Source organism: Liolophura sinensis, chromosome 8 (assembly GCF_032854445.1).
Source record: "Liolophura sinensis isolate JHLJ2023 chromosome 8, CUHK_Ljap_v2, whole genome shotgun sequence".
Lineage (NCBI taxonomy): Eukaryota > Metazoa > Mollusca > Polyplacophora > Chitonida > Chitonidae > Liolophura > Liolophura sinensis.
Window position 1 is genome coordinate 35,005,786 of NC_088302.1, and position 27,291 is coordinate 35,033,076.

General features: G+C 37.1%; 1 protein-coding gene across 2 annotated transcripts; it reads right to left on the reverse strand.

Annotated features, from left to right (window-relative positions):
- Positions 1–5,292: 5,292 nt before the first annotated feature.
- Positions 5,293–27,055, reverse strand: LOC135472720 (transcription factor SPT20 homolog). 2 transcript variants are annotated; one of them, XM_064752363.1, is made up of 24 exons: positions 26,915–27,055; positions 25,231–25,266; positions 24,778–24,851; positions 24,509–24,575; positions 24,016–24,171; positions 23,563–23,598; positions 23,119–23,157; positions 22,639–22,746; positions 21,947–22,140; positions 20,305–20,458; positions 19,396–19,452; positions 18,888–18,944; positions 18,380–18,540; positions 17,405–17,437; positions 16,771–16,969; positions 15,759–15,861; positions 14,724–14,841; positions 14,250–14,296; positions 13,923–14,078; positions 9,804–10,141; positions 8,835–8,955; positions 8,372–8,520; positions 7,379–7,523; positions 5,293–6,927 (listed from the first exon to the last, which is right to left on the reverse strand). In XM_064752363.1, the coding sequence occupies exons 2-24, from the start codon at positions 25,264–25,266 to the stop codon at positions 6,680–6,682; spliced, it is 2,796 nt and encodes a 931-aa protein (XP_064608433.1). In that variant the 5' UTR covers positions 26,915–27,055; the 3' UTR covers positions 5,293–6,679. The 2 variants fall into 2 exon arrangements, with proteins under 2 accessions (XP_064608433.1, XP_064608434.1); XM_064752364.1 differs by lacking the exon at positions 13,923–14,078.
- Between the last annotated feature and the right edge of the window lie 236 nt (positions 27,056–27,291).

Genomic DNA, 27,291 nt, shown 5'->3' on the forward strand with positions numbered 1-27,291 from the left:
ATGCATGTATTATCCATTCAAGTAGCATTTAGTGAAGCGCACATAATACACAATACTGAACCACTGCCATGTTATCATGATCTGACCAAAGCCATTATGTGTCCAAGATGTATGGATAGATGTAGTGTGTTTTATATATTTACTTGATTCATTTATTGGTATGACAAGAGTGGCCATAGCTGACTTAATTGGCTAAAGCACCAGGGGCACATTCCACAAAGCCAGTTTTGACTCTGTTCCAAATTTGAAACGCAATTTTAGAACTTATTTTCAAGCCTTGTAAATTGAAAGTCTGACCATCTCATCAATGTTATTTTTAGACAAATGTGTGAACATTTCTAAAACCAGGAACTGAGCATTGTCACAACATTTTAAAATTTTTGGCTTAAGTCAGAAATGTCTTTGCAGAATTGGCCTCTGTTCTTGCTGGAGTCTAACCAGTAAGGCAGCAGACCTTAATAAAGTTTTTGCAGGTTTGGCTATGGCCTCAGTTAAGTCAGCAGTTGTACTGTGAAAAAGCCGTCAATATTGTGTCAAACAGCAAGTGAAATAAACATACATCCAGCATGTTGAGAAACATGCCAGGTATCTGGCAAACTTGATGACAAATCTACAGGTGAATTACCAACAAGAGCTGGAATTGAACTGCGACCTCAATGGTCAAGTGTTGGTGGACTTAAAGCAAAAATCAACAAATTGATCTGTATAGTTTGCAAATGTCCTTCAAGACGTTGCCCAGCTTTAGATATTGTCATCATCATGTGTGTCCATCGAATTGAAGGAAAACATCTGCAGCAGATTCATGTTTGTTCATAAAATAGAAAGCTGATCACAAATCATTGTTGTCAGACAATATTTTGCAAAATTACGTCCCTTTGGCAGAATATTCCGCTATATTTTTGAGTGGCTTACGGTTAAAGCAGCTAAAGGTGAGTCACCTGCTTTGATTTATAAATTATTATAATGAATGAAGTGAAAACATGTACAATTTTGTGCAATATTTACCTATGTAGTTGTAAATCTTAGTATAAGGTTTGAGCAATAAGCAACATGCAATTTTTGTTTTGCTCAGTTTGTCTGACTTTGACTGCAGTGAATTATAAGCCTGTCTTGCTTTTTCTAAAAGGCACATCGATTTTAGTCTGCACGTCTCTTGACTTAATTCCCAATTTAACCTCAGTAAATATGTCTTTCCTTTTACACATTTCCATTTTATTTCATTTTGAACACAGGCCCTAGTTTCATACTTAGTACATTTTTTTTTTTTAGTTTTATTTTTATTTTATTAAACTTTTCTTTTTATGGAGTGTTGGTTATAAGGAATGATTTTATGTGGTGATCTATGCATTTATAATGAGAAGCTTTGCCATCCTGTTAATCAGTGCCTTATTTTACATGGCCGCATTGTGGTGTTCTATCCTCAAGGTTGTGAGCATTCTAGTACACCTAAAATCTCGCCTTTCCTTAATTTAGTGAAATTTAAAAAGAAATGCTGTTTGTTGGTGTTTTGGTTTATTTGAGTATTTATAAATAGCACATATATACATTGGACAAAAATTAAGATTCAAAGATGAGTTTCTTTTCAAACCTTTGATCCTAATATTTGCATAATAACTTGGTCTTTACACTTTTTCACTCAATTGTATTAATATGCATGTAAGAATTTTTGAAATATTTTTGTTCTAGTCAAGGTTTGGAATAAAATATTCAAATGAAATATGCTGACTGGTTATGTTGAACATACAAATTAATTACTGAGTGGCACAGGCGGGTCAGATTTGCATGACCTCTCACAAGGTCATACAGAAGGCTCAAAACAAAGTAAAGAACTAAGCATCTTGGCATGGCACAGCAGTCGATGAGCACGGAGTACTCAACCTGATGCAAGTGTGCTGCTCTTAACGCAACACTTTTGATGCCAATGCTATATTTTTTCTGATAAGACATTACTTAATCTTTCTTATAAAGATTATTCTCCCAAAAAAAAAAAAAAAAAAATTGTGGCTCTTGAAGGTGAATGAATCAAACAGAATCCAGCAAAATGTGCCATTTAAGAACATTAAGGTGAAATAAAGTATTCCACATGGTGTCCTGTCTGGTGTCTTTATGCTGCACTGAGACAGCACTATAAATATAACACCTGATTGCATGCTGACTAGTGAGGGCCAAGGCCTCAGATATAATGTGATGAGCATAGGTTTACTCCAGACATCCTGGTTTCTTTCACCTAAATTCAATGAAAGCTGTTATAAAATGAAAAATTTCTTCAAGGGGTTAAACATCAAATAAGTACATCAAATATCTCGGCTAAAAGGACATATGACAAATGATATGAACAAAGACCCTAAAGCATACCTTTGATCAGGCCCTGTATAATTAGTATATGTACTCCCCAAGGCATGGACACCATCAGAGCTTAAGTTCATCATTACCAAGACTCAAAAGAAGCAAATTTGCAATTCCAGTGATACCACAAGTTGACAATTCTGTTTCATGCTTTTACATCACCATTCAAGAGCACAGAGGGACAGGCTTAAAAATTATGATTGTATTTGGGTCAGCCTTCGTAACATTCCTCCCAAAAATGTTGAAAGTGACATGGAAACCCAACAAACAAAAGAACTTTACGGGTGATGGAAATGGAGCGCTAGAAGTAAACCCAATACCAGGCTTTGGGATCACAAAGCAATCTGAGACTTAAGTCAAAAGTTCAAATCACTTCAAAATTGTTATTTCTCTTGTAACAAGGGTAAAATATTACTTGACAGCATTAATTCTGGGTAAAGTTATTGTAACATTTCACCTAAACTTACGGAAAAGAAGATACCAAATTTAATCATTGAAATTTTCGTTGAAGTCTAAGATCGGTTCCTGATTCGGGGGCCAGACAATCTTACCCATGTGATGCATCTCTTGTGACCTCGCATGAACTTCATGCAAGACCACCCGAACAGTCCTAGGGGCACGGTCATACCAAAATACAGAGGACAGGGGGATATCAAAGGTGTTCCTTACATGTCCCAGAACTGCTAAGACAAGCCTCTTAACCACATGGCCACTACCCACCCCCATGTGGCCAGTTCATGGAGAACAAATAATTAAACTTGTCCATAAAACAAATCAACTCCTTGGTCATTTTCACACTGATGAATGTATTGGTGAAAATACATGTATTTATCAGAGTGACAACTAAATGTTTTGTACTGTTCCTCCATGATTCTTTAACATTAACCAACTACAGAGCCTTCCGGTCTACACCTTCCAGGACTTCTAAAATCACTGGACTGATAGCCAGTTCTGCATGGTAACCTTTTACCTGATTGTGCAAGTATAAAATGTCAAGGGCAGAAAGCAGAAACCATCCACTATGGGGCACTCTGTTAAAGGGATGCACAATCAATTCTTATCGGCAGGGCTCATATTTATCAAACGTCTTACGACTTAAGTCAAAAGTACAAACACAGATACAAATAAAATGCTTTGTCCTAGAATGTTTAAAATTTTGCACTGAGTCTTCACCTTAAAATGATGTACTAACCACAATTTGAGTTTGTGAGTTTGGCTTTAGTTGTTAAGTTAAGACTATAGTTGCTTTATAAATATGGGCCCTGGTGTGGGAGATCAGCATGTCCAGACAGAGCCTAGCCTAATTTTTGGTATGGCACATACACTCAAGAGTGACTAATGTTGCAGGGTTTAACCCAGGAAAGCTTATCTCTTCTGTGAGCCAATCAGAGTAGATTCAACTTATTTAAATTCAGGACATGCATGTATTTTGGGAACAGTCACAATTTTGTTACAATGGACATCTGCACAAAGTAAAGATTTTCTCCCGGAAATATTCAAATATTTCGCCTGTTTTTTTTTTTAGACAAAATCTGTACATCGACTACAAATTTTACATACAAAAAAATGTAGCCATAAACAATTCACAATTTTCAATGGGAAAAGCAGTGTTCATAGTTTTGGGTTGCCACAGATATTTCAGAAACAAAAATTCATGACTTCTACAAAATGAAATGACATCTGAAAAGCATGATAGTTCAGGAGATGAATATGTAATAATAGCATTAGTACATACATAAGTGCAAATGCTAATGCACCGAGATTAGAAAATTCCTGACATTTTCAGCACTTTATCTAAAATTTCTGACTCTTTCAGCACTTTATCCAAAATTCCTGACTTTTTCTTGACGATTCATGACAGTGACATATCTTCAGGTTCTTTCTTGACTGGTTATTTACCACTACGAAAGAAACAGCGCCCACAATACTGTAAATTACCTAATATTTGATCCCAGAAAGACCATTTTTAGAGTCAAATATATGTCACAAAAGATTACTTTCGTTGCTAAAACTTACATAATTCAGTAGGATATAACTTTACCTTGCAACCAAACTCCAAACACTGTTCTAAAATCAATAAAACTCTCAGAAGTAAGTAAAATGAACAACCTAGCTGCGGGCAAAATTTCATGTCATTTACAGCAATTCTACAGATGTATAAATATCTGGGATTAAAATGGTTCTACATTATAAACGCCTGAGAGCTGCAGTTTAAAGCAAGAAAACTGAAGTCAAATATGATATCGCCTGTCATGTGTTTTCAAACACTGTGCTGCCTTTTAAAGTCTTCTGTCATCAATGAATTGTTGCCTGAGTTAATTTTCACAGCAATACACACCTGTACATTATTACCAGGGGAAACAGTTTGGACATAACCTCTAGTTAAGCACCTATAATTTCATAGAATTTTCTATGATTTACAATAAAACACATTTAATGTCACATGTTTTACCATCTGATCACCCTTAATATGGGCTACAGTTCATACAGCAAAGTGAATAGCTGGAGAACAATTTCAAGCTGGAACATTTACCTTACTGGGAAATTCAATATGGCTGCTGGTTGCTACATGGTCAGTATATTCTCTCTTGTCCTCTATAAAAATAATAAATTGAAACTACCTGTAGTAACACTTTTTTTTTACTGGATGTAAGACACCCAGTTGGACTTTACATGAACAAGGCGGCAGTTTTAACGACTCTCATTGGCCGAGAGGCAACACACCCCCAGCATAAATTACAGGGTGTTAAAGATGGAGGACGCGATGGACTGAGCGATTTATGCCATCTTTACTGTTTTCAGGTTTCACGAGTGTGGTGAGAAAAATCACAAAATTATGCAACAGGCTCCACCAGTTAGAAAAAACTGTGCTCTTTTCAGCTTACAGTGTCATTTTTTAAAGTTTTCTTCTCCTTTAATTAGCTAAAACAAATTAGTGACACAAATTCACATATTTTCCACCCTTTATATAAAATTTAGAAGTCTAAAAATCCACATCATTATGTAATAATGAACAGTGTTCATTTTGGGAGCCAGTCTGATACAAAACATCAGCTGTGTATACATGTACATATATGAAAAGCAATGATGAGGTACAACATTCAACACATACAACATGTAACGGCATAAACCAGGCAGTATATCTATGTACAAAATTTCGGTCAAAAAAATGTACATCTATATTGATACTACTCACATTAAAAAATGAGCACATTTTCATGTTTGGACAAACTCTATGTGCATGGTCCATTTAGTGACATACCAACACAACCTCAAATCTCAAAATTTATTTGCGCCTCTTCACTACATTATTTGTGCAGGTATGCGTTAAAATCTTCCAAGTAACTTAATCCAGTACATCAAAATAATAAAATATGTAGTTCATATAGAACATCAAAATTTAATAAGAAATTAAAATTTAAAAGAAGATAACACTGAAAAATGTAAATTCAAGGATACCCAATACTTATACTACTGCAGTATTAAAGTTAATTTTTGTGAAACAGAGGTGTGAGAAATGCAGAAGAATTTACAGCAGTACAGCTAAATTATTTATGTCAGTTTTAGGAAGACAGAAACACAGTTCTTACACAGGAAATCATGAAGATACCTTCCACAAGGGTTACAGTTCAATCAGTTTTTTGGGAGGAGCTGGTGTGGTTCTCTTCTTACTTTCAGACTTAGAGGTGGAGACAAGGGATTTCCCTCAGTTTTTGGTAGGGATTAGTGTGGCATTTTTCTAACTCTTGAACACTGAGGAGGAGGTGATGGAAATCCTGAGGTCAGTTCTGAGTACTGTCAAAAATTTCTATCAGTTTTTGGGAGGAGCTGGTGTGGCATTTTTCTAACTCTTGAACACTGAGGAGGAGGTGATGGAAATCTTGAGGTCAGTTCTGATTACTGTCGAAAATTTCTATCAGTTTTTGGGAGGAGCTGGTGTGGCATTTTTCTAACTCTTGAACACTGAGGAGGAGGTGATGGAAATCCTGAGGTCAGTTCTGAGTACTGCTGAAAATTTCTGTCAGTTTTTGGGAGGAGCTGGTGTGGCATTTTTCTAACTCTTGAACACTGAGGAGGTGATGGAAATCTTGAGGACAGTTCTGAGTACTGTTGAAAATTTCTGTCAGTTTTTGGGAGGAGCTGGTGTGGCATTTTTCTAACTCTTGAACTCTGAGGAGGAGGTGATGGAAATCTTGAGGACAGTTCTGAGTACTGTTGAAAATTTCTGTCAGTTTTTGGGAGGAGCTGGTGTGGCATTTTTCTAACTCTTGAACTATGAGTAGGAGGGGATGGAAATCTTGAGAACAGTTCTGAGTACTGCTGAAAATTTCTGTCAGTTTTTGGGAGGGGTTGGTGTGGCTCTCTTCTTACTCTTGGACTTTGTGGAGGACGAAGAGGCAGCTGTATGCTTAGCCTGAGGCATAGGCTGGAACTGGATCTGCCTGGGCAGCTGCTGTAGTTGCTGTAACGGCTGTGGCTGGAAAGCCTGGGGCTGAGCTGCAGCCAGCTGCAAAAACTGCTGCTTTCCTATGGCCAAATTAGCCATGGACTGACCACTTAATGTCTGACCAGATAACACCGCTGTAACAGAATATGAAATGTTCAGTCAAAGTATGCATTAAAACCCATCAGACAAAACTGTCACTGTAAGACAAATAATGAATCATCAAATTATTTAATGCCTATTAAATACCTTCATAGAAATAAATGTGTGAAATAGGGTCTGAAATTTTCTGCGGTCAAATACCCTTCCTGTCTAACTGCTCAAAGTCAAATATCTTTATACAAGGCTAAATGGTGTTCTTTGATTAGTGCAAATAGCCAAGTCAGGTGAGCTAACACTGGAGCTTTTCCCTCAGGTTAGCTAACACTGGAGCTTTTCCTTCAGCTATTTTAATTATTTCTTTATTCACTTTACCTGTACCGAAATATGTCAGATGTATGATTACTTTCATTTACTTAACTTAAATACATTACAAGACACCTAAATCTACATGTCTTTTATCTCTTAGTCAGAGAACAAAGAACGTACCTGTAGTAACGGGAAGAGGGGAGGATGTAGTGGTGCTCCCTGCCTGATGCCCCTGGTTAGTTGTAGAACTACTCTGATGTAACTGTGGTTGAAGCCTCTGGGGCTGCTGAAGGTTAAGCAACTGGATAGATTGCTGGCCTTGTAGCTGACAGGGAAACAGCAGAAAGAATACATATATGTTAAAAATATATTTTTTCTTATCTTTGAACTTTATAGGACCATTCCTTTTTGCATTCAGTTAGGTATGAGTTCAGAACTATTCATGCAACTCCATTCGGCCCATCCTGCCAAATGTACATGTACATTTTATCATGATTATTAACTAAAGACCAAAGCAAGGTTAATTTTCGAACTAAACAATAAAGAAATAGAGAAAGATAGACAAAAAAGAAAAATATTTAGTTGGCTGAGATTTTACTGGTATATTTAGATGATTGAAATTTCACACCATACTCAAGAATATTTCATTTATGCAACTGCCGTCAGCATTATGGTGGAAGGAAACAGCCTACATCCATCTGCAGTTGGCAGACGAGAGTTTACTTATGTACTTAAATAATACCATCAATGTTTCCTCAAGGGGGAGAGGAAACCACTGCCCACTGTCACGTCCTAGACCTGACCCAGTGGCAGTCAAACCAGAGGTGTGTATGTATGCTTGGGCTTTTACATCACACTTAATAATTTTTCCGTCACAGGACAACGAGGAGTCATTACATGTGTGTACATTACACTGTGTCTTCTTGTGGCAGGGCGAGTCATGTCCATACTGAAGTACCATGCTGAAGACACTGGGCATGACACCCAACCGCGTCACATTATACTGGTGCTGAGCAACAAGTAAAAATTTTTTTAGTCTTTGGTATGAACCTACCCAGGTTTGCCAAACCACTGGTAAGAGGCTAGATCAAAACAACTGGCCATATTGATCAAGGGTCTATCATCTGCGGATGTGTCAGCACCTCTTTGGTTGGCACTCAAAACATAACTCACCTGTACCAAAGAGAGACCCGTGTGTCCCCTGACGGTAGTCGTCTTCAGGTGGGGCATGAACTGAGTAAGATTCCCTGCCACATTGATGGGCAGTTGTAACATGCTGTGCTGAGGGCCTGTCATTACAGAAGTCGGGTTCGTGAGCACACCTGTAAAAAAAAAAATCAATGGCCTTTTTAAATGAATAGATAAAATTTTACCCTTGTCAAAGGATTTCATTTCAGTCCATATTATAGCATGTACCAGTACATGTGAAAATGTCACAGACAGACTTTTTGTTTTATCTATTTTCGTTTATGATTGATATCTTGTGTTGTACTACAGACCATTTTACTTGTATTATAATGGTCAGTTTTAACGAAGGAGGATGTCAGACAGAGAATGAAGTAAACGACAAAACCTGACCTTGTAACTGACATACTGCCTACATTTCACCTGAACCTATCATGTTATCCTATCTTACCTGAGCTGACGGCTGTTGAGACAGATGAACTTGTCACGGATGTTGATGTAGCAGTAGAGGCAGGCAATGCCGTCACCATAGTAACATAAGTTGTTGGAGAGGTAACCGGGGTGGTGCTTATCTGAAACAAACAATTGTTCAACATGACACATTGTAACCTTGAAGTCACTGAGAGCGCAAATCTTGCCTACAACAAATTTCTATACATCAGGCAAAGGGGCTGTACTCTTCATTTTTTTCCTGTCTGTCAGTGTAGAATCATTTAAGTATTTCAAGATCTGGATCGGTATCATTATCAAAATTTTTTGGATTGGTGCTTGGTGCAAGGCCATGCAGTACACAAAATATCATGCAAATCAACATTTTCTATAAAGTTGCTGACAGAAGGAAAGACAAATAAATAAGAGGATATATATGTAAATATTACAATGACAGACATTGGACAGAAAATATCTAAAAACGCAACATTATTACATAAAAATGCCTTCATATGCTAGTCAATGGATTTTTTTTCCAAAGCATAAATTAATACACCTTGTAACATTGTATTAGTATAATCCCACTTTATTATGCAAACACTTCAAGAATACACCTAATGACATGTTCAGGAAATGACTGGAAACAGGATTTTTTGGCACTGAAGTAATGCAAGAAATGCAACAAAAATGTCAACATCTGATGACAGTTTTAACCGCTCATGCATTCTCAAATCTTTTTGGTTGATCAAGTTAACATTAGCCAATTAGTCAACATCTTACTTAATGCCGAGAGAAAACAATATAAAATTGCTTTGTTCGTTTATATTTTTTGTTGAATATTGCATTTGGCTAATGTTAATTTGTTGTAATCAACCAACGTTAAAAGCTCTGAGTACTAATCAGTTGTTGAAATTGTCAACAGATGTTAACATATTGGTTTTTTAAACTTCCAGCTGTATTCTGAACACCGTGCCGAGTTTTGTTGACTTACCTGTGACGTGGTGGTGCTCGTGTTACCTGCACTGCTTGTCTGATTAGGAAGGGAGCTGACAATGATGCCCTGATTCTGCAGCAGGGATGGGGAGGTATTGATCATGTTGATAGGGACAGGTACGGCGATCCCACCCCCTGGCACTGACACGCCTGTCAGAGACACCTGCATGTTCTGTAGGCCCTGTAGGTTAGCAATGTTCACACCCTGCAGGTTAGCCAAGTTCTGGATGTTGATGTTAGTGGCCAGGCCAGGGATGTTAGCAATGTTGACGTTCGGGGCGACGCTCTGGGGGGTGAGTGGGGGGACAGATGAGGAGGCTAGGTTACCATCGGTACCTGTGGACAAATCGATTGGATTTATCAGTGATAAATAAGTGTGCTCAAGAATTTTTCACCTATACACCGGCAGGCAGATTTATGAGTGCCTGGGTAAACCACTGCACTCTGCCAGGTGTCGGACCCTGTGGACACAGGTATACCATAACGGGTTAATTGTGATGTACATGCTAAGCTATGGTTTTACTACTTCAACACACACAATGAACCTTGTATAATTGAAAATGTACCATGTAAGGATTATCTATTGAACTTGGACATGCTAGTCTTTTTAACTGAAAAAGATATACTCAACTTATCAAAAACAATGAACCTACTGCTACTCAACCGGTTAAAAAATCGTTCAAAATTGTTCTATTTTTTCCAATTCATGAAGTGTAGTAGAATGAATCATAGCCATGCATTTTGTTAGAAGCAGTATAAAACCACTAACAGCACATAACCATATCAATACCCGTACATTACCTGTGGGAAACACAAATTCATTATTCCACACCTTGATGCATGTTTTATTTATTTCCTTGTTTACTTGACTGTTGTTTAATGACATGCTCAAGAACTTTTTGCTTCTACGGTTAGAGGAAATTGTTGTGCTTGGTGCGAATCAGAGTATCTCTTCCTGCTGGTACCTTACATCAGGTCAAAATGAACATGCCAACTCACTGTTCAAGGTTGAGACTATTTGAGCCTGAGAAAGCCCTCCATGCAGGTTTTGCTAGTGGAATAGGAAGTTAAAATACCCCAAACTATGAAAGGAGTTTTTCTGGCAGATGCTAACAGATTGGTCAAGATTACCTGCAGTTTAAATATGCACTACTCTAAAACAGGAAAACTGAAGTCAGGAATCAACCAACTTCTACAGCTGCCAAAAATTTACAATTATAGACCCCCATTCATGAATATTAGCACGCAAATATATATCTGTGATCACACAAGCTGTCTGTATCACTGTACTTGTATTTACGGTAGTTTTGAGGTCAAACTTTTTATTGCTAAGGGTAAAATAAGCATACTGTATCATGTGACTTGTCAAAAATGTTGTTTAACTTTTGTTGACATAAACTCATCTATCAGCTTTCTTGTCATGTTTCCAGGGCATAAATGGCAATGCTTCTTAAGATCACAAATAATAATATTCAATTTCTCCACTTCCTCCATTGTACATCCACGGGAACTCTAAATATGTTTATGTGGAACTTTTTTTGAACACCCATGTTAAAGCCAATGTTATAAAAAATAAAAAAGGTTGCCTAACATTTCTGACAGGTCACATGGCACAGTAGGACTTCTTTTACTTTCAGTGATGAAAGGCTTCTAACTCGAAACTCTCTGTATTGTTTTAACATCAGTGCGACTGCTTTCCCCAAAATGACAGACGTGCAGTACTCACTGTTCTGAGCTGGAAGCGTCCCTGAAGACACTGCTGTTGTGTAAGTACCTGCCGAGAAGCATGCAGCGTTAGAACATCCAGTTTAGCTCCCTACACGTCATGTTAGTGGAGACAGGGGTTACAGCAGGCAATATACAAGTCAGATCACATCATCAGGCTCAAACGTAATGACATATGGCCAAAGGTTACAAAGCACCTCCTCCACCAAATGTGGATGGGAGCAAAACAGGACAATTTCACAAATTTCTCTGTGGGTGTCATTTTAAAAATATCCAATTTTCAGATTACCAAAGTACACGTAATACTGAATGGAATTATTCAATTTGCTTATATGCAAAAATTTGAACAATTTCTGACATTTTTACCACTTTTTTACGCCTTCCCAGAATACAAGGTTGGTAGAACTTCCACTGCAGTCCGAGACTTTGATCTGACTTTACCATAATGTCTATAGATACACGCCTTGCATATCAATCTGGTCAGTTAAAAATACATGTACCACAAAAGAGCAAGTTAAGTTAGTGGGTAGCAGTTAGTGGACAGGAAATGTAAACCTTACATAGAAAATCAACAATAAGATATTGTAGCTAATGCTCAGGACAGGATAAAGTGTAATTGAATTAGTTGTTTTAACGAAGGGGAGAGTCTCACATACGTAAAATGAGCAAACTATTTGATATGCCAATGACAGAAGCCTCTTTTTAACAAGAATTCTGTACAATAATTATTTTTTCCTTTTTAATAACCCGTATGACTGCCAAGTGGTTGTGTGAGTGAATGGAGGGCCTCAAGGAAGATCATTACTGTCATATTGACTGAGTTTGTTACCCTCTGAAAAATAAGATATTATTATTATAAACTAAAAGCTGACAGAGTGGTAGAGTTCTGAGATTTGTTCCGCACAGATATGGCAATACAAAAAGCTGCAACTTAATACTTGAGAAAGGCATACTTTATTAGTGTCACAATACCACCTGTATAGGGATAAGTTTTGTTTATGACAGGTAAAGTCAACAGATGACATCATCATGTCACAAGAGAAAGCATCACTTCCCCAATCTGATGATCCTTGAACTGGTAAGGCCGTAAAAAAGATCCAGTACAGATGAAAAGGCTTTACAAAATATCTAATTCCTCGACCAGTTTAAAAGTTTTTTATCTATTTCCTTTGTGTTTTTTTACACACCAACACATACCAGTTTAGAAGCAAAAGTGCATAATGACATGCAAGCGTCGTAAGTAAAAAGTGTTATTTTTAACACACAGAAACACACAGAGACCAGTTTTACAAAATCAATTTTGTAATACATTCAGGCAACCACCAAAGCAACCAGAGCTGCATCAAGTTGCCACTGCAAGCTCCAAAGGTCAGTGGTATAAAGCGTACTCAATGTTAAGTAGGCCTTAGCTTCACATCTCTACAGTATACATCGTTACGGTGGTTAAGGGCTAACTTAGTTAAGTGTGCTTCATGAAAACGGGGGCAGGTTTTAATATTAATGTAATGAACCACTAAAGGGAGCGGTTTCCTGAAGTACACTTATCATTACATGAAATCAACCATTAAAAGGGAAAGAAAACACTAACACAAGTATGTCACTTGAAAGACAATTCAACACTGCTCATAAAAAATAGTTCACTTTTTTTGTTTTTTAGAATTTTTAACCCATTAAATTGCACTTGATACTTCTTTGGATTCTATGGTGATTTTTTCGGACAATACTGGGACCAGCGAAATCATATCAGGTTTATGCCACTTAACACTCACAGACTGCTAAATTTTATCATTCAAAATGCATATACATGGTAAGTCTATGAGTGCTTTCGTGGAATGGACCTTGAAACAAACTCCTGCAAGCAAAGAATACGGATGTCACCGGTAGTGATACCCTCAGGGTCACTACAGAACATTGTAGAATCTGATATTTTAAAACCATTTCACAATTTTCCTGTACAGTATTTAATGGCCTTTGACCTGGTAGATACTGTATGCATTTTATTGTTTTCTTTGCCTTTAAGCATGACAGCTACATGTGCTTTCTTTACGACAGAAATCATGCATTTCTACAAACCATACATTTGGTGTGTGATACGGGCTTGCGTTATAGATTATACACAACTTTACAGTGTCACATGATACGGTCAAGTAGGTCACTCTTTGGAATGTAAACAATGGAATGTAAAGAGCCATGCTGGCTTAGCCAATGCCCACGCATTAAAACCCACTTACTGCATGGTCTGGCAGCACCATATGGCTTTGTTGGCTTTTGACCTCTAAACCTTTTGACCTCTATGGCTTTTGACCTCTAAACGTAACACTGTATACTTGTGCATTGATGTTACAGGAGTCCAGCTGTAAATACGCTAGCTTAGAAAAGGCAGACCCTTTACCTTGTGTGGTTACCATGGAAGTCACGTAAGCATCGGTTATAGAGCTTCTCCGGGGGTTGGGGGTTTTCACCAGCGGGGGAGGGGTGGGGATGGAGGGCGGCTTGTGGGTGACACTGGGCTGTGACGCTATGGCCTGGGTGTAACTGGGCAGCTGGGCTAAAGAGAAAGCTCTTGGTTAGTAAACCTTACCAATGCCTTCACAAGTGAAACAGTGCATTTGTGTTTAAGATTAAAAATGTGTGGAACTGTACACGAGTGCACAAATATTCAAACTTTGACTTCAATCAGAATGAACAACCCAATAAAACAATTTGTTTATTAGCTCACCTGATAAGGATGTAGGTGTAGACACAGGACTGGGTGTACTCATAGGTCTGCAACACAGAGATGCGTGGAAAGAATGTATGAATGAAGGTGTGAATCTCAAACCTTCTGAAAGCTATATTGGGCTTAGAAAGATATTGGAAAATAGGATTAGGACAAAAAATAAGAATTTACACGCTTATTTGCCTCTTTAAATACACTTTTTGGGCAAAATATTTTGGTCATTTATTGTACTTGAAACATTCTTTAGAAAGCCAATTTTTTTCAGACAGGCTCTAAACATCACTATGGTGCCCAGAGCATTTCTACCAATATCAGTGATTTTAGGTATGATTTCTATATGAATCCTAAAAATGCACCACACATTTCCAGAACACTATTATTACAGAAGCCAAATTCTCCCTTTTGGTTTATTCTTAATACACAGGAAATGACAGATACGTATTAAAAGCCTGGTGCTCCTGCACCTGTCCTTACCTACTGCTGTGCCTGTGGCGAGACGCCATTTGTGGTTGCCCAGTCGCTTGCTGCAGAGGATGCTGGATGTTAACTGTCATCTGATTGGTCAGCTGTGAGTTGGTCAAGCCAACTGGACCTACGAAATACAGTTTCCTTGTTAAAACCCCCCTTTATTTATGGCCAGTAAGACATTTCCTTCCACAGATAACCAAATGAGGAAAAGCCAAGCTTGTCAATTTGGAAGCCAAAGACATAAACACATGTTGTGAACATAATTAAAGACGTATGGACAAACATAACCAGTGAAATACAGCTTCTTGTCAATTCACCTCAGTCAGGGTTTTATTCTGGCTGTTCATGTAAATACATAAATAGTAGAAACTCACACGCCTTCTAGCACCATGGCTTAAGCAGAATTAGGTAAAAAAAAAAAAATACACAAATGCAACATAATTAGACGTCACTGGTCTAGAATAACTGAAAATGCTGTGTTGTCATCACATTTAACATACAATCACATTAAAACAAAGCAAAGGGACCAGGCCTTGGGGATACTTAGTCCCCAGGCAGGTTTGTGCAGGTGAAGTCCCAAGTTAGTAGTTCATGAGGTGGATGACGAAAACTTCTTGGTCCATCTAGTGCAGCTTTGTTATGATTTAAATGAGGTTATTTTGAACCACGACATAAAAACCTGGAAGCAAAAATTTGATTGGAACAAAATAAATGGACTAGGGTAGCCTGTTTCTTCAGATCTAGTAAGTAAATTGTCCTAGTAAGTAACAGAGAGCAGGAACTAGATCTGGCTTCTGTCAGATCAGCGAATACCCAGTGCATCTCATTTCAGCCATGGTCATTCTTCACAGGTCATTTTTTTCACTAAAGCTGGAAACCAGACCCTAGTGTAGTTTTTCACAGCCAATGATATCTCAGACTGAAGGAGGGCAAAATAAATGCAATGACTGTACATTTCTTGCGAAAATATATATATACAGCATAATTAACCTGTCTTATCATTCTGACTACATTGCTTGATTTGCTACACTGCGGACTCACTAGTTAAAGTAGGTGTTGACTGGGGACTGATGAGATTTGCTGAAGAGGTGAGGGATGTGGACAGCTGTAGAGGTTTGTTCTTCTTCCCTGCTGTGTAATCTCCCTGCAATAACAATTACATTGTAGAAAACTGTTCTCAGATTCATAATAATAATGATTTGTATTTAGGCTTTTATAAAAAGATTGGGAGTTTCATATTTTACACAAATGTAAACAACCACGATGTGGCAGTTATTTCTACCACAAATCACACAAACAAAGCCTGTCATATCCACATTAGAGCATTAAAGTAAAAAAAAAGGTAAAATATGAAGTAACGTTAATCATATGGACAACTGAAAACTATGCGTAAAAATTCTTTCATTTATTTTTCAGATTTGTTAAAGAGTGTTGAAAGGCATTCAAATATTTGAATACTATGGTGGGCTTTATGAGCCATACTGACGGTATCTAGGAACTCTGGTGTCACATCACCTTTTTGCCCTGATGTTTACCATAAGAAAGGACGTTTTGGGAACATTATTTCAGTAATATTTTACTCATGGGTAAAAAGAGTTATTCCAAAATTCAGTGTCGTGATTGAAGTTGGAAAAATTTCCTGTGACATCATAGTTCCTAAACCCTGATAGTATGGCCAATAAAGCCCATCTTAGAAATCCAATGTTTGAATGCATTTAACTCCTTTTACAAAAATCTAAAGAAATAAATGAAAGTATATTTGTTCCTAGCTTTAAGTGGTCTTCTTATTGATGTCTACTTCGATTTTTAGAGGCCTTTTCCTTTAATTTGCAAAGCTGACATTGGTATTACAAGTGTGTACAAAGGACAAGTCAATTCAACACTGGGACACACTGCCCCCTCCCTAAAACAAAAATCTTCTTCTCTACTTAACTGAAGTTTTCGGAATCCTGAAAGTTATGTTGCCTGAAAAGAATTGGTCGAGATTATGAATGAATGAAGAGACATGAATGCAACTGATAGAATTGTTATAAAGTGTATAGTAATGTCTTACTTGTGCGTTAATGGTACTAGAAAGGTTAGCAGCCTGTGAGACGAGGGTGTGGGAGTTAGCTGCGGGTCCATGACTAGATGACGTGCCCGACTGGGGCTGGGCAACTGACACCTGCGGTGGGTGACCTGCCACAGTCCGTGTGATTTTAGCTTTCAGACGCCCACCCTCTGTGAAGATCTCTGTGAGTTGCTGGATATATCTGCGAAAAAGATTTTAGAGAGAATTATCCCACTTTAGTATAATAGACTGTCAGCCATATAAGACCATATCTTTGTTTATTTGATTATTGTTAAAAGAATTTTTCACTTTCACGGGTTGAAAAAACCGTAATGCTCACAATAAACCAGCCACAAGTTACAGACAAACTTTCCCATATGTGACTTACTGAAGTCATAATTTGTGACCATAACTACCATAATTTGTGAAAGATACATGGACTTCAACGAAAACACTGGACTGTCAACGGCCACACAAGCATCATGTTACACACCGATTTTCCCATTTATAACATACAGAACTTCAATTACTATTTAAGACTATTTGAGGAATACTCTTCTATTCACTGATTTTACTGATCGTAAAAATATCTCTTTTTCTGCAAATATTCATTTCTGTTTGAGAAATCAGCACTTACTTGTCAACATTGGCCTTTGTTCCCAAGTTAAACCTGAACGAGAAGTAAAGATGTCAGACAACACTCCGCAGAGGCAATCACATGTAATTCATTGCACATTTCAGTAGAAAGATAAATGTACAACCAGTGCTTATGAATAATTCATATCAACACCTGGAATAATAAGGTTTGAGCCTGAATATCTTCTTCAACATCTAACTTTACCCATTAACCATTAAGAGCTATTCAAACGTAATAATTTGATTGAGTGAGTGCTTGGGGTTTAACGTCGTACTTTACAATTTTTCAGTCATACGACAACAAAGAAGTCTTCAGGATGCATGTGATGTGCCTCCTTGTTGCAGGACAGATTTCCACCGCTCTTTTATCTAGTGCTGCTTCACTGAGACGCCTTAAACGAACACAAGCAAGCTGTCCCACCGGAGCCATTATAACGATATGGGTCAACCAGTCATTGCACTATCCCAGGCGAGGAAGTTACAACTTCCTCTTTTTTAGACCGGACCCAGGATTGAGCCTGGATCTACCGCCCCGAAGTGGACGTTCTACCAACTGTGCTATCGAGGCTGGTCATAACAATTGGAAAAATAAAAAACTATGCTGAAACACATTAACCTGTATCTGACCTAAAACTTTGTCAATTACTAAGTTACTCATTTTGCCAGATTCTGAGCACTGTGTTGATCTCACAGAAGTTTTCTGAGGTTTGTTTGGATGGTAGGATTTCATCCTACAGGAAAAAGATTAGTTTTGGATTTAAAAAGTTATGACCTTTATCCGTCTCTACAAATGCATTTCTTGGGCAAATTATTAGGGCAAACATAGTATATACATCCCACTAAAGCAGGAGGTCATCAAATTTAATAACAACACCATTTAACAACACAACCACAAGATTGCATGTTTCAAACTTAGGACACCAGCCCTACATTTTCTCTAAAAGAAATCCCAGCAAATTTCCCCCACTCCACTCACCTGCACACAGAGCCTTTGAGCTGGTTCTCCACATAGTCATGGTCCATGTACAGCTCCCCAATGTAACAGAAGTCACTTGGTCGTCGGTATACGGTCACTTTATAATAATCTGTCTTGCCCTGAGTACTTTCACGTTCCAACACGTACTCCTCAGCAATCACCTGAAAGGGACAGTTGGTGAGTTTCCTGAATTTTTCCATACATGCCAAGATTTTTTTTTTAATACTTAAAACAACCAAAAATATGCTAAGATATGCTGCGAAATTTGTCCAGAGGCAAAAACTGGCAACCCTCGTACAACTGAGCAATCAGAATGTTTTCAAATGGAAATTGAAAAGAAATTATTATTTCCCTGCATGTATCAATCAGGAATCACTGTCAGCACAAGTTTTTTGTGTTCTTTTTTTGCTTTGTTTTGTTTTCAGAGCATCTTTATTTACTGAACGGCTTCAGTACCTATTTGTGTGTAACACATACACTGCACTGTTGTACATCCTACAAGACTTACTGGTATGTTGTCTGAGGTTTGCTTTGGTTTCTCCATTGGTTTGGCATATCTCTGTGTCTGATAAAGAGAGCAAAAAATAAACGATAAGACATTAATCACACAAATATACAAACATAACACAAAAAGAACCATTTTATCATGATTATTATGCACCAATCACAAGTAAATTTATACCTGAACTCCTTTTGTGTTTCTAATTTTGAAGAAGTACTGAATTTTTTTTTTTTTTCCTTTAAAAAGATGGAGAGAACTTAATGGACAAAAGAAACAGGGAAATGTATATGGGCAACTTTAAACATTCTGTCAATTTAACAAATATAAATAATTAAGTACTAATTAATTATCTTTGAAAATGCTGAGTATCCTAGAGTATGAGTATCAAATAGATTAATAAATGAAAACCAAATCAATAATTAACTTAACACACATAGAGGCTAGATGCAGAACTACGCAATGCAGACACACTCATTTTTTTCAGTACATTTTGCTCGCTCTCTATCTCTCTCACCTCAACAGATTCTGGGACTGACAGGTGTACAGATCTCTGCTTCCACATATCAACGCTCTGAACAAACAAAAACACACTCACAATAAACATGACTATCTCTGTTAGTTTGTTTGTGTTCTTAGGGCTGACCATCACTTGCAGCATTATTTTGGTCAGGTCAGATTAAACACATTAGACCAAGAGCATTTGGCACGTCCTTATGTGTTGTGCACCACACAAGGAAATAGCAAGGCTGCAACGTCTTTACTAGCCTGACTAGACTCAAAAGTCATTTATTTATTTATTTGATTTGAAGGTTGCTGGCAAACCTTCCCATGTTCATGGTTTGTAGTAATCATCCAACTAAAGACATAGCAGTAAAGTATAAGTGCTTAAAAAGTAACTCAGGCCGGGAAAGTACTCATATTAGTAAAGAATCAGTAAGTTTTAAGCTTTCTAGAGCAAAACATCTTAATTGTAGCTGTGTTTGAACTTTAGGCTTAAGTCTTAGGACGTCTTACAAATATGCGCCCAGGTCTACCACTTGCAGGGTCGGACATCTGACCATTTAATCCCAGCACAAAGTCAAACATTGTTAATAATCAAACATAATTGTTAACAACAAAAATACAAAAATAGAAATAATACAAAAAAAGTTTACAAGATATGCTCTTACATGTACCACCATTACATAACTGATTAGCAATATATAAAATGATTCACACAAAAGGCATTACGTTTATACCACAACCAGTGTTTCTGCATGATAAGAAAAATGAAAATGAAACGAAAAGCTAAACTCTGCTACATGTAAATCTCGCCATATAGATGATATAATGGCACATAAAACTCTTTAATACAAGTGCCCAACCAAAGTACTGTAGACAACAGACAAAATGACAATGGTGAGAACACAACAAAAGCACATACAGCTTTGCCCACTTTGAGATTCACTGGCAATTGTGGCCGTGGTTTATCCTTTTTACGGTGTAGGAAATCATACAGCTGGAGCTCTTTAGGGGCTGGTCCCTGGGCAAACTTCCTCTTCCTGTTCACTGCTGCCTGTGAGTATTTCTTCACACTTCTGTAGATGGAATGAAAACAGGACATATATTCGCTACAAGTTACAGTTTTTGATCAGTGGCAGAGCTCTCTCTTGGCTCCAAGATAATGAAAGCTGAATCAGACTTGGCGCTCTGTAGTCATATCTATCAAATGTCTTAAGTCCAAAATTCAGGCAAAACTATATGTATGATTAGAATCAGGAAGTTTAAAATTTGTACACTGATTCTTTACTGAAGAACAAAGTAGCAATCACAATTTGAGTTATTTCTTTTTCTCAGTTTGGCTTTTTAAGAACTTGCAATTTATGACTTAAGTCTGCTCGATAAATATGGACCTTTCACCTTGGAAAGCAGACATCAGAGAGAACTACTAAACAAAACACTAGACTCAAGTACTGAGTGTTCACTTGATGTCTAGCATAATGGCGTTTTGACAGTACCAAAATTTAATGAATTTAATGACATTTTGAGGAGTGGTGTTGTTGGACTTCTTCCTCTCATACTGTAGTTTGTTTGTGACCAGAAAAACACATTTTAAAGTACACGTACTATAATTTAACCAATTTGTGGCACACCTTACCTTTTTAGGAGCGGTGTGTTGAACTTCTTCCTCTCATACTGTAGTTTGTTTGTGACCAGAAAAACACATTTTAAAGTACACGTACTATAAATTAACCAATTTGTGGCACACCTTACCTTTTTAGGAGCGGTGTGTTGAACTTCTTCCTCTCATACTGTAGTTTGTTTGTGACCAGAAAAACAGATTTTAAAGTACAGGTACTATAATTTAACCAATTTGTGGCACACCTTACCTTTTTAGGAGCGGTGTGTTGAACTTCTTCCTCTCATACTGTAGTTTGTTCGTGACCAGAAAAACAGATTTTAAAGTACACGTACTATAATTTAACCAATTTGTGGCACACCTTATCTTTTTAGGAGTGGTGTGTTGAACTTCTTCCTCTCATACTGTAGTTTGTTTGTGACCAGAAAAACACATTTTAAAGTACACGTACTATAATTTAACCAATTTGTGGCACACCTTACCTTTTTAGGAGCGGTGTGTTGAACTTCTTCCTCTCATACTGTAGTTTGTTTGTGACCAGAAAAACACATTTTAAATTACACGTACTATAATTTAACCAATTTGTGGCACACCTTACCTTTTTAGGAGCGGTGTGTTGAACTTCTTCCTCTCATACTGTAGTTTGTTTGTGACCAGAAAAACACATTTTAACATACACGTACTATAAATTAACCAATTTGTGGCACACCTTACCTTTTTAGGAGCGGTGTGTTGAACTTCTTCCTCTCATACTGTAGTTTGTTTGTGACCAGAAAAACACATTTTAAAGTACACGTACTATAATTTAACCAATTTGTGGCACACCTTACCTTTTTAGGAGCGGTGTGTTGAACTTCTTCCTCTCACACTGTAGTTTGTTCATGACCAGAAAAACAGATTTTAAAGTACACGTACTATAATTTAACCAATTTGTGGCACACTTTACCTTTTTAGGAGCGGTGTGTTGAACTTCTTCCTCTCATACTGTAGTTTGTTCGTGACCAGGAAAACAGCTGGGGATGGGTCCAGACACAGAGGCTCTTCCGTCTCCAGAAGCATCTGACTCTCCAGCATGTATTGGTCGTCCTGCGACCACTTCCTCCCATCGGACGTCATAGCATTCAAGTCAGCCAGCAATGACTGGAAAAACAAGTAGTCTAAAATGATTCTGTTCTAATTTCGTACTTTATATCCTTTCTTGGTTTTTTGTTAAAGGTTGTTTTGGGACATGGCCTTAAGATAATGGGCCTGAAATGTCCATTTTTGTTGATGGCTGGTATACAAATGTCTGTCTTGATGCATAAATTCTGAAAGTACAGCGATCACTACACATATTCCCTACCAGATTATAGGAATTATGGCCTTAAATTTGTTGAAAATGGACAAAAAAGGCCAGAAAATTTTGAACAGTGATTGGTCATGACACAAACAAAGTATCAATTCAATACCATGAACCACTGTGCCAACAAAACATTTCGTCAAAATTGGAAAATAGGGTCTCAAACTATATACAATTATTTAAGAAATTAATAATATTACAAGATTACCACAACACAATATTTCAGCATTTAGAACTCAAGCTTACAAGTAAGAAACTGAATAAAGACTTACCCATAACACAGAGTTATTCACCCTTACCTGTGCAGTAGGTCTCAAAAGAACATAAACAGAGTCAACATTCCCAGTGGCAGACCGCCGATAATCTCTAACTTCCACTATCACACAGCCACTGTAGAAAACATTCACCTGTATGAAAGAGTTATGAGTCTATTAAACATCAGAGGTAAAAGAGGGAAAAATTTGAATATATAAATTAAATCAACTTTTTTTCAACACTTAGGAACGCATGTATTGGATGGACTGTTAGATGCCTGCACAGAATTTTTAAATTTAAACTGCACCAGATTGGGATTGCACAGATTTTTCCTTTTGTTTACAGCAAAGAACCTTAGTCATGAACGAAATTAAAGGTCACTTACTGTAGTTTGTAATGTAATAAACATTTTATAAATTACTGAAGACACATGTACACAGCATGATAACACAAAATGACAAAAGATTCACCGTGACTTATCAGTAAATTTGCAACAAACAGTGAATGGTCAAAATGACACTTACTCGAGCTTTCTCCAGGAGATCTACTAGAACCGGGGGTAACTAGCAAAAATGAAACAACAATATTAATCATCACAGATAAATGAAAATACCACCACTGACTGCTTAGACACATTTAACACCTGGAGCATATTTGAGCTTCTGCTGTGCCATGTTGATTGGACCTTGACCAATGAAGTCACATGCTGATTCAGCCATGGCTTTAAGTCAGAAGGTTTGTTGCAAAGGGCAGTGATTTCCCTCTCTAATCCGTTTCCATCACCTACAAACCTTCAATTTACTCGAAAAAGGCTTGTAAAACCCCTATCAATAGTTCTTTTAACACAAACACTTGTTTAAAAAAAATGCCTAAATTAAAATACAGCCATATGTCCATAACATAAAATGTTTTACTACACCTATATGGAACCTTTTGGGGTAAAATGAGATGTAATGTTCACAACATACCTCTGAGGCATCAATATATTCCAGCAGCTCAGACTCCTGAAGTAAATAAAAAAAAAACAAGCTCAAGCAACACTTCACTGATTGTCACAAACAAAATCATTAGACAGAACGATGAGAGAATACAGGTATAAGTCATAATCTTCATGAGTTAACATAAAATCTAGCTAGAGATTTTAGAATTTACAACCTTATCTGAAAAAACAAATTGAACCTTTGCAGTACAAAATGAATACGGACGCATTAGACAGATTATTAAACTGGACTGTTTACTGTCACCTGAAAAAAATATGTCATCTATATGTACAATTGCAGGTTTTTCTACAAAAAGTAAGTGAAACATTCTTGAGTATGGCGTAAGACATCAATCATATAAATAAAGAAACATAAATAAGCTGTATCAAAATTCAACTCAAATATTCAGAGAATATCAAAGCAAAATTAAAGAAGACTTACCTCATAAGGGAGCTTGATAGTCTCTGTTTCCACACCATTTCTACCTCTAAGCAGTAGAGAGTATCCTTCATTGGCATGATACAAATTCAGCACCACACAATGCAGTCTGTCTCTTTTGACCAACTTTTGGAGAAGATTGCTTGCATATACCAGTGACTGGAAAACAAGAACAGTAAATAAATGAATGACATAAAAACACTTTCTTGGTCAAACTCACATAAAAATAATTATATCCAGTGTATTAACTGTTTTAATCATATCAACAAACAGTAAACTGTTTCGGAAACAAAAAATACAGAACTTAGACGCTCATGTTTGCTTGATACACATGGTAATAGATGAAGGGCAGAAAATGGGCCTTCTGGAGATTGAAAGGATTAAATTACGTCGTATTTATGTCTTAATTGCATCATGAAATCATGAAATACTAAGCTCTAAATTCATCTTCCTTTTCACAATCCATTCCATTTAGAAAGTCACAATTAGCACATACCTTTCCTAGAGGTTGCCTTCCACTTTCTTCCACATAGAGATCGACCAGCTTTTGATGTAGAGATTTCCTGAATGACATACAACAATAAACAAAAGATACATATTCACTATTCATTTTCAGAGAACGATGTAAATATATTTTTATTCCACCTTTAAAGCGTTACACACATTTAAAAATGTAGATTTACTGACAGAAAAAAATTATCTTTTCTACTTACATTTTTATTTAAATATATGTTTCATGAATACAGTTCGATGCATCTGTCTTACCCCTTTGGGTTAATAGCACTGGAGGTCGGGCCTATGAGAGACTGGGGAATCTGTTTTGCAGCCTCCAGCAAGTACTGTGAAAAAGTAGAACACATTTCCTTACTTGGAGTTTTATGTTGTAATCAAGAAGACATCATTTATAGGAAAGTGAGCAGGTTTTTTGGATGGAGTTACCAAATAACTCATTCTCACAATACATACACATGGGGGTTCGACCATGGGCACAATAAACACATAAAAAAGTCAACAGATTTGATCCATTTTGATTTCTTTGTCATTGTGTTACCATAAGTTGCCATTGTCTCTAAACAAACTTTTCCAGTACTTTTTTTACTATTTAACCTTTCAGTGTTAATTAAAAATTTAGCAGTTTATTTGACAAGTCAATAACAAAAGTAAAATTCCATGTGCATGAAACATGTACAGACAAATATATCTTACAGAAATACTTACTTCGGCATATTCTACATCCCTGTGGACGCTTTGCATCTAAGTAAAAAAACATAGGAATTGAATTCATTTTCTTTGAACAGAAATTACATGAAGAAAAAGTCCTCACCATAATTACTGTGGCATACACTCAGAAAGTTGAGTGGCTTATCACCAATGTACAGACTTCTTGATTTTTTATGTTATGTATTTATTTACTTATTTCATTACCACACTCAAGAATTTTTCATCTATCCAGTTGCAGAACATTTTATAGGTGGTGGGAACCACAATGCCCTCAGTGATTCATCAATCTATAGAACTGATGAACTTTTCCACCAAGTGGTCTTCAACAAACATTACTTGACAAGCACACAACAGATTATTTCTCATCTGAGTAACAATGGTTCAGACTGATACAGATGGACAGGTGATTTACATACCTGCAGATGAAACTTCCACGTACCATATTAGGGGACAATACTAAGCATAAAACATGTGACTAACAAATGTTGGGAGGGGGGGATAGACACCGAGCAGAATTCTTGCTTTTGGGTTTTCTGTTTTTTTTTCTTTTGTTTTGTTTTGTTTTTTATTTCTTGCATCCTGCTGCGAAAAAAGAGGTGAACACAAAAAGAATTTTAGCATAAAAATGAAAATTATAGCCTCTAAAGAAGAAATTCTTTCAGGACAAGTAATCAGAATGTGTCTAGCATTCAAATATGATTATTTCAGGGTCCTGCAGTTCTTTAAATTTTAGTAATTGGCAAAAATCATCATTTTGACCATTTAACCCCATGTTATTTATTACCTCCTGTTTATGGTGAGGAGCCCGGGTGCTCGAAACTATGAACAGATTAAACCACACAAAGACACTTAATTATTTATTAAATTGATGTTTTACAAGGTATTCAAGATTATTTCACTTATACCACTGTGAACATTTGTTGGACTGGTAGAAAAACAGGCTGACCCTGGGGGAAACTCTCGACCATCTGCACACTGCTCACAGTGGTAGACCTTCCTACATATGACCCAAAACCACTTACCAGATCTCTATCAAGAGAAAGAGTGAGTGAGTCCTTAGGATTTAACTTAGCTCTGTATGCTTGTGATTACGTATAATCACAGCCATGTCTTGTTCCATATGCTTACCTTATAGGCTGTTGGAGCTGGAATTTATCCAGTTTCCACTATAGTTTCATGCTTGTGTGGATTTAGTAGTGATGACACATGAGAACACCTACCTGGAATTGATAGCTGAGATTACTGTGACTACCGACAGACAATTATTTGGTGCCCAGCAGCAGCATACTGAAGCCAGTAAAGGAAGTACAGAGGTGTTCGCGGCAAGATTATGGAACAAGACTGGGCTGTGATTGTATGCGTTATCACAGCCTCACAGAGCTACATTTAGGTTTAACGTCGTACCTAACAATTTTTCAGTCATACGACAACGAAGGAGTCTTTAGAGCGCATGTGAATGTGCAATCAAAAGAAAGATGATCACCTTAAACATACGGTCGAAATAAAACCACAAAATTGCAGGACTAGTCTACGAGACAGAAATTAACACTTTATCAGCTGTTTGTGAAATCTAGGATTAAGTGACACTGACAGTCCTAAGCTGTCCTAGATTGAATCGATCTTTACAGAATACGGAAGAACAACCGATGTAAACAAAGCCTCACAATTAGCGGTGTTTTACCTTGATGGTTTCTACAGAACGAGAAGCTACTCCATAGTTTCAGATTATCGCCATTTTATCGTCATTGAGGGTGCTTTCAGCCTGGTTTTAAGGATCCTTTCACACTACGCTCCATGTTTTCATGTTCAGCTACATGCTATGTACACTTCCGGTGTACGCAAGACCCGAAAACGTTAGTAAGGGCGATTGTGATTGGTCGACGCCGTTTGACATTTTCTTCAATTTAGCAAAAATATGATGAAAACAACAAAGGAAGACTTTATTTTCAGGGTTAAAATCATCTCGTGTGCAATAAAATATCCCCTCCTTCATCTCAAACATCACGTAATACATAATTTTTGGATCTTTACTGCCTCAACCAATGGTACCCTTGTTTA

Excerpts from the sequence above, each read along its gene's own strand:
- LOC135472720 (XM_064752363.1), bottom strand. The coding sequence starts at position 25,266 with ATGCAAAGCGTCCACAGGGATGTAGAATATGCCGAA. Across the intron at positions 20,459-21,946 it reads AACACACCGCTCCTAAAAAG|AAGTGTGAAGAAATACTCAC; the intron begins GTAAAGTGTGCC and ends TTCCATCTACAG. Across the intron at positions 14,842-15,758 it reads GTCAACACCTACTTTAACTA|GTCCAGTTGGCTTGACCAAC; the intron begins GTGAGTCCGCAG and ends TGTATTTCGTAG.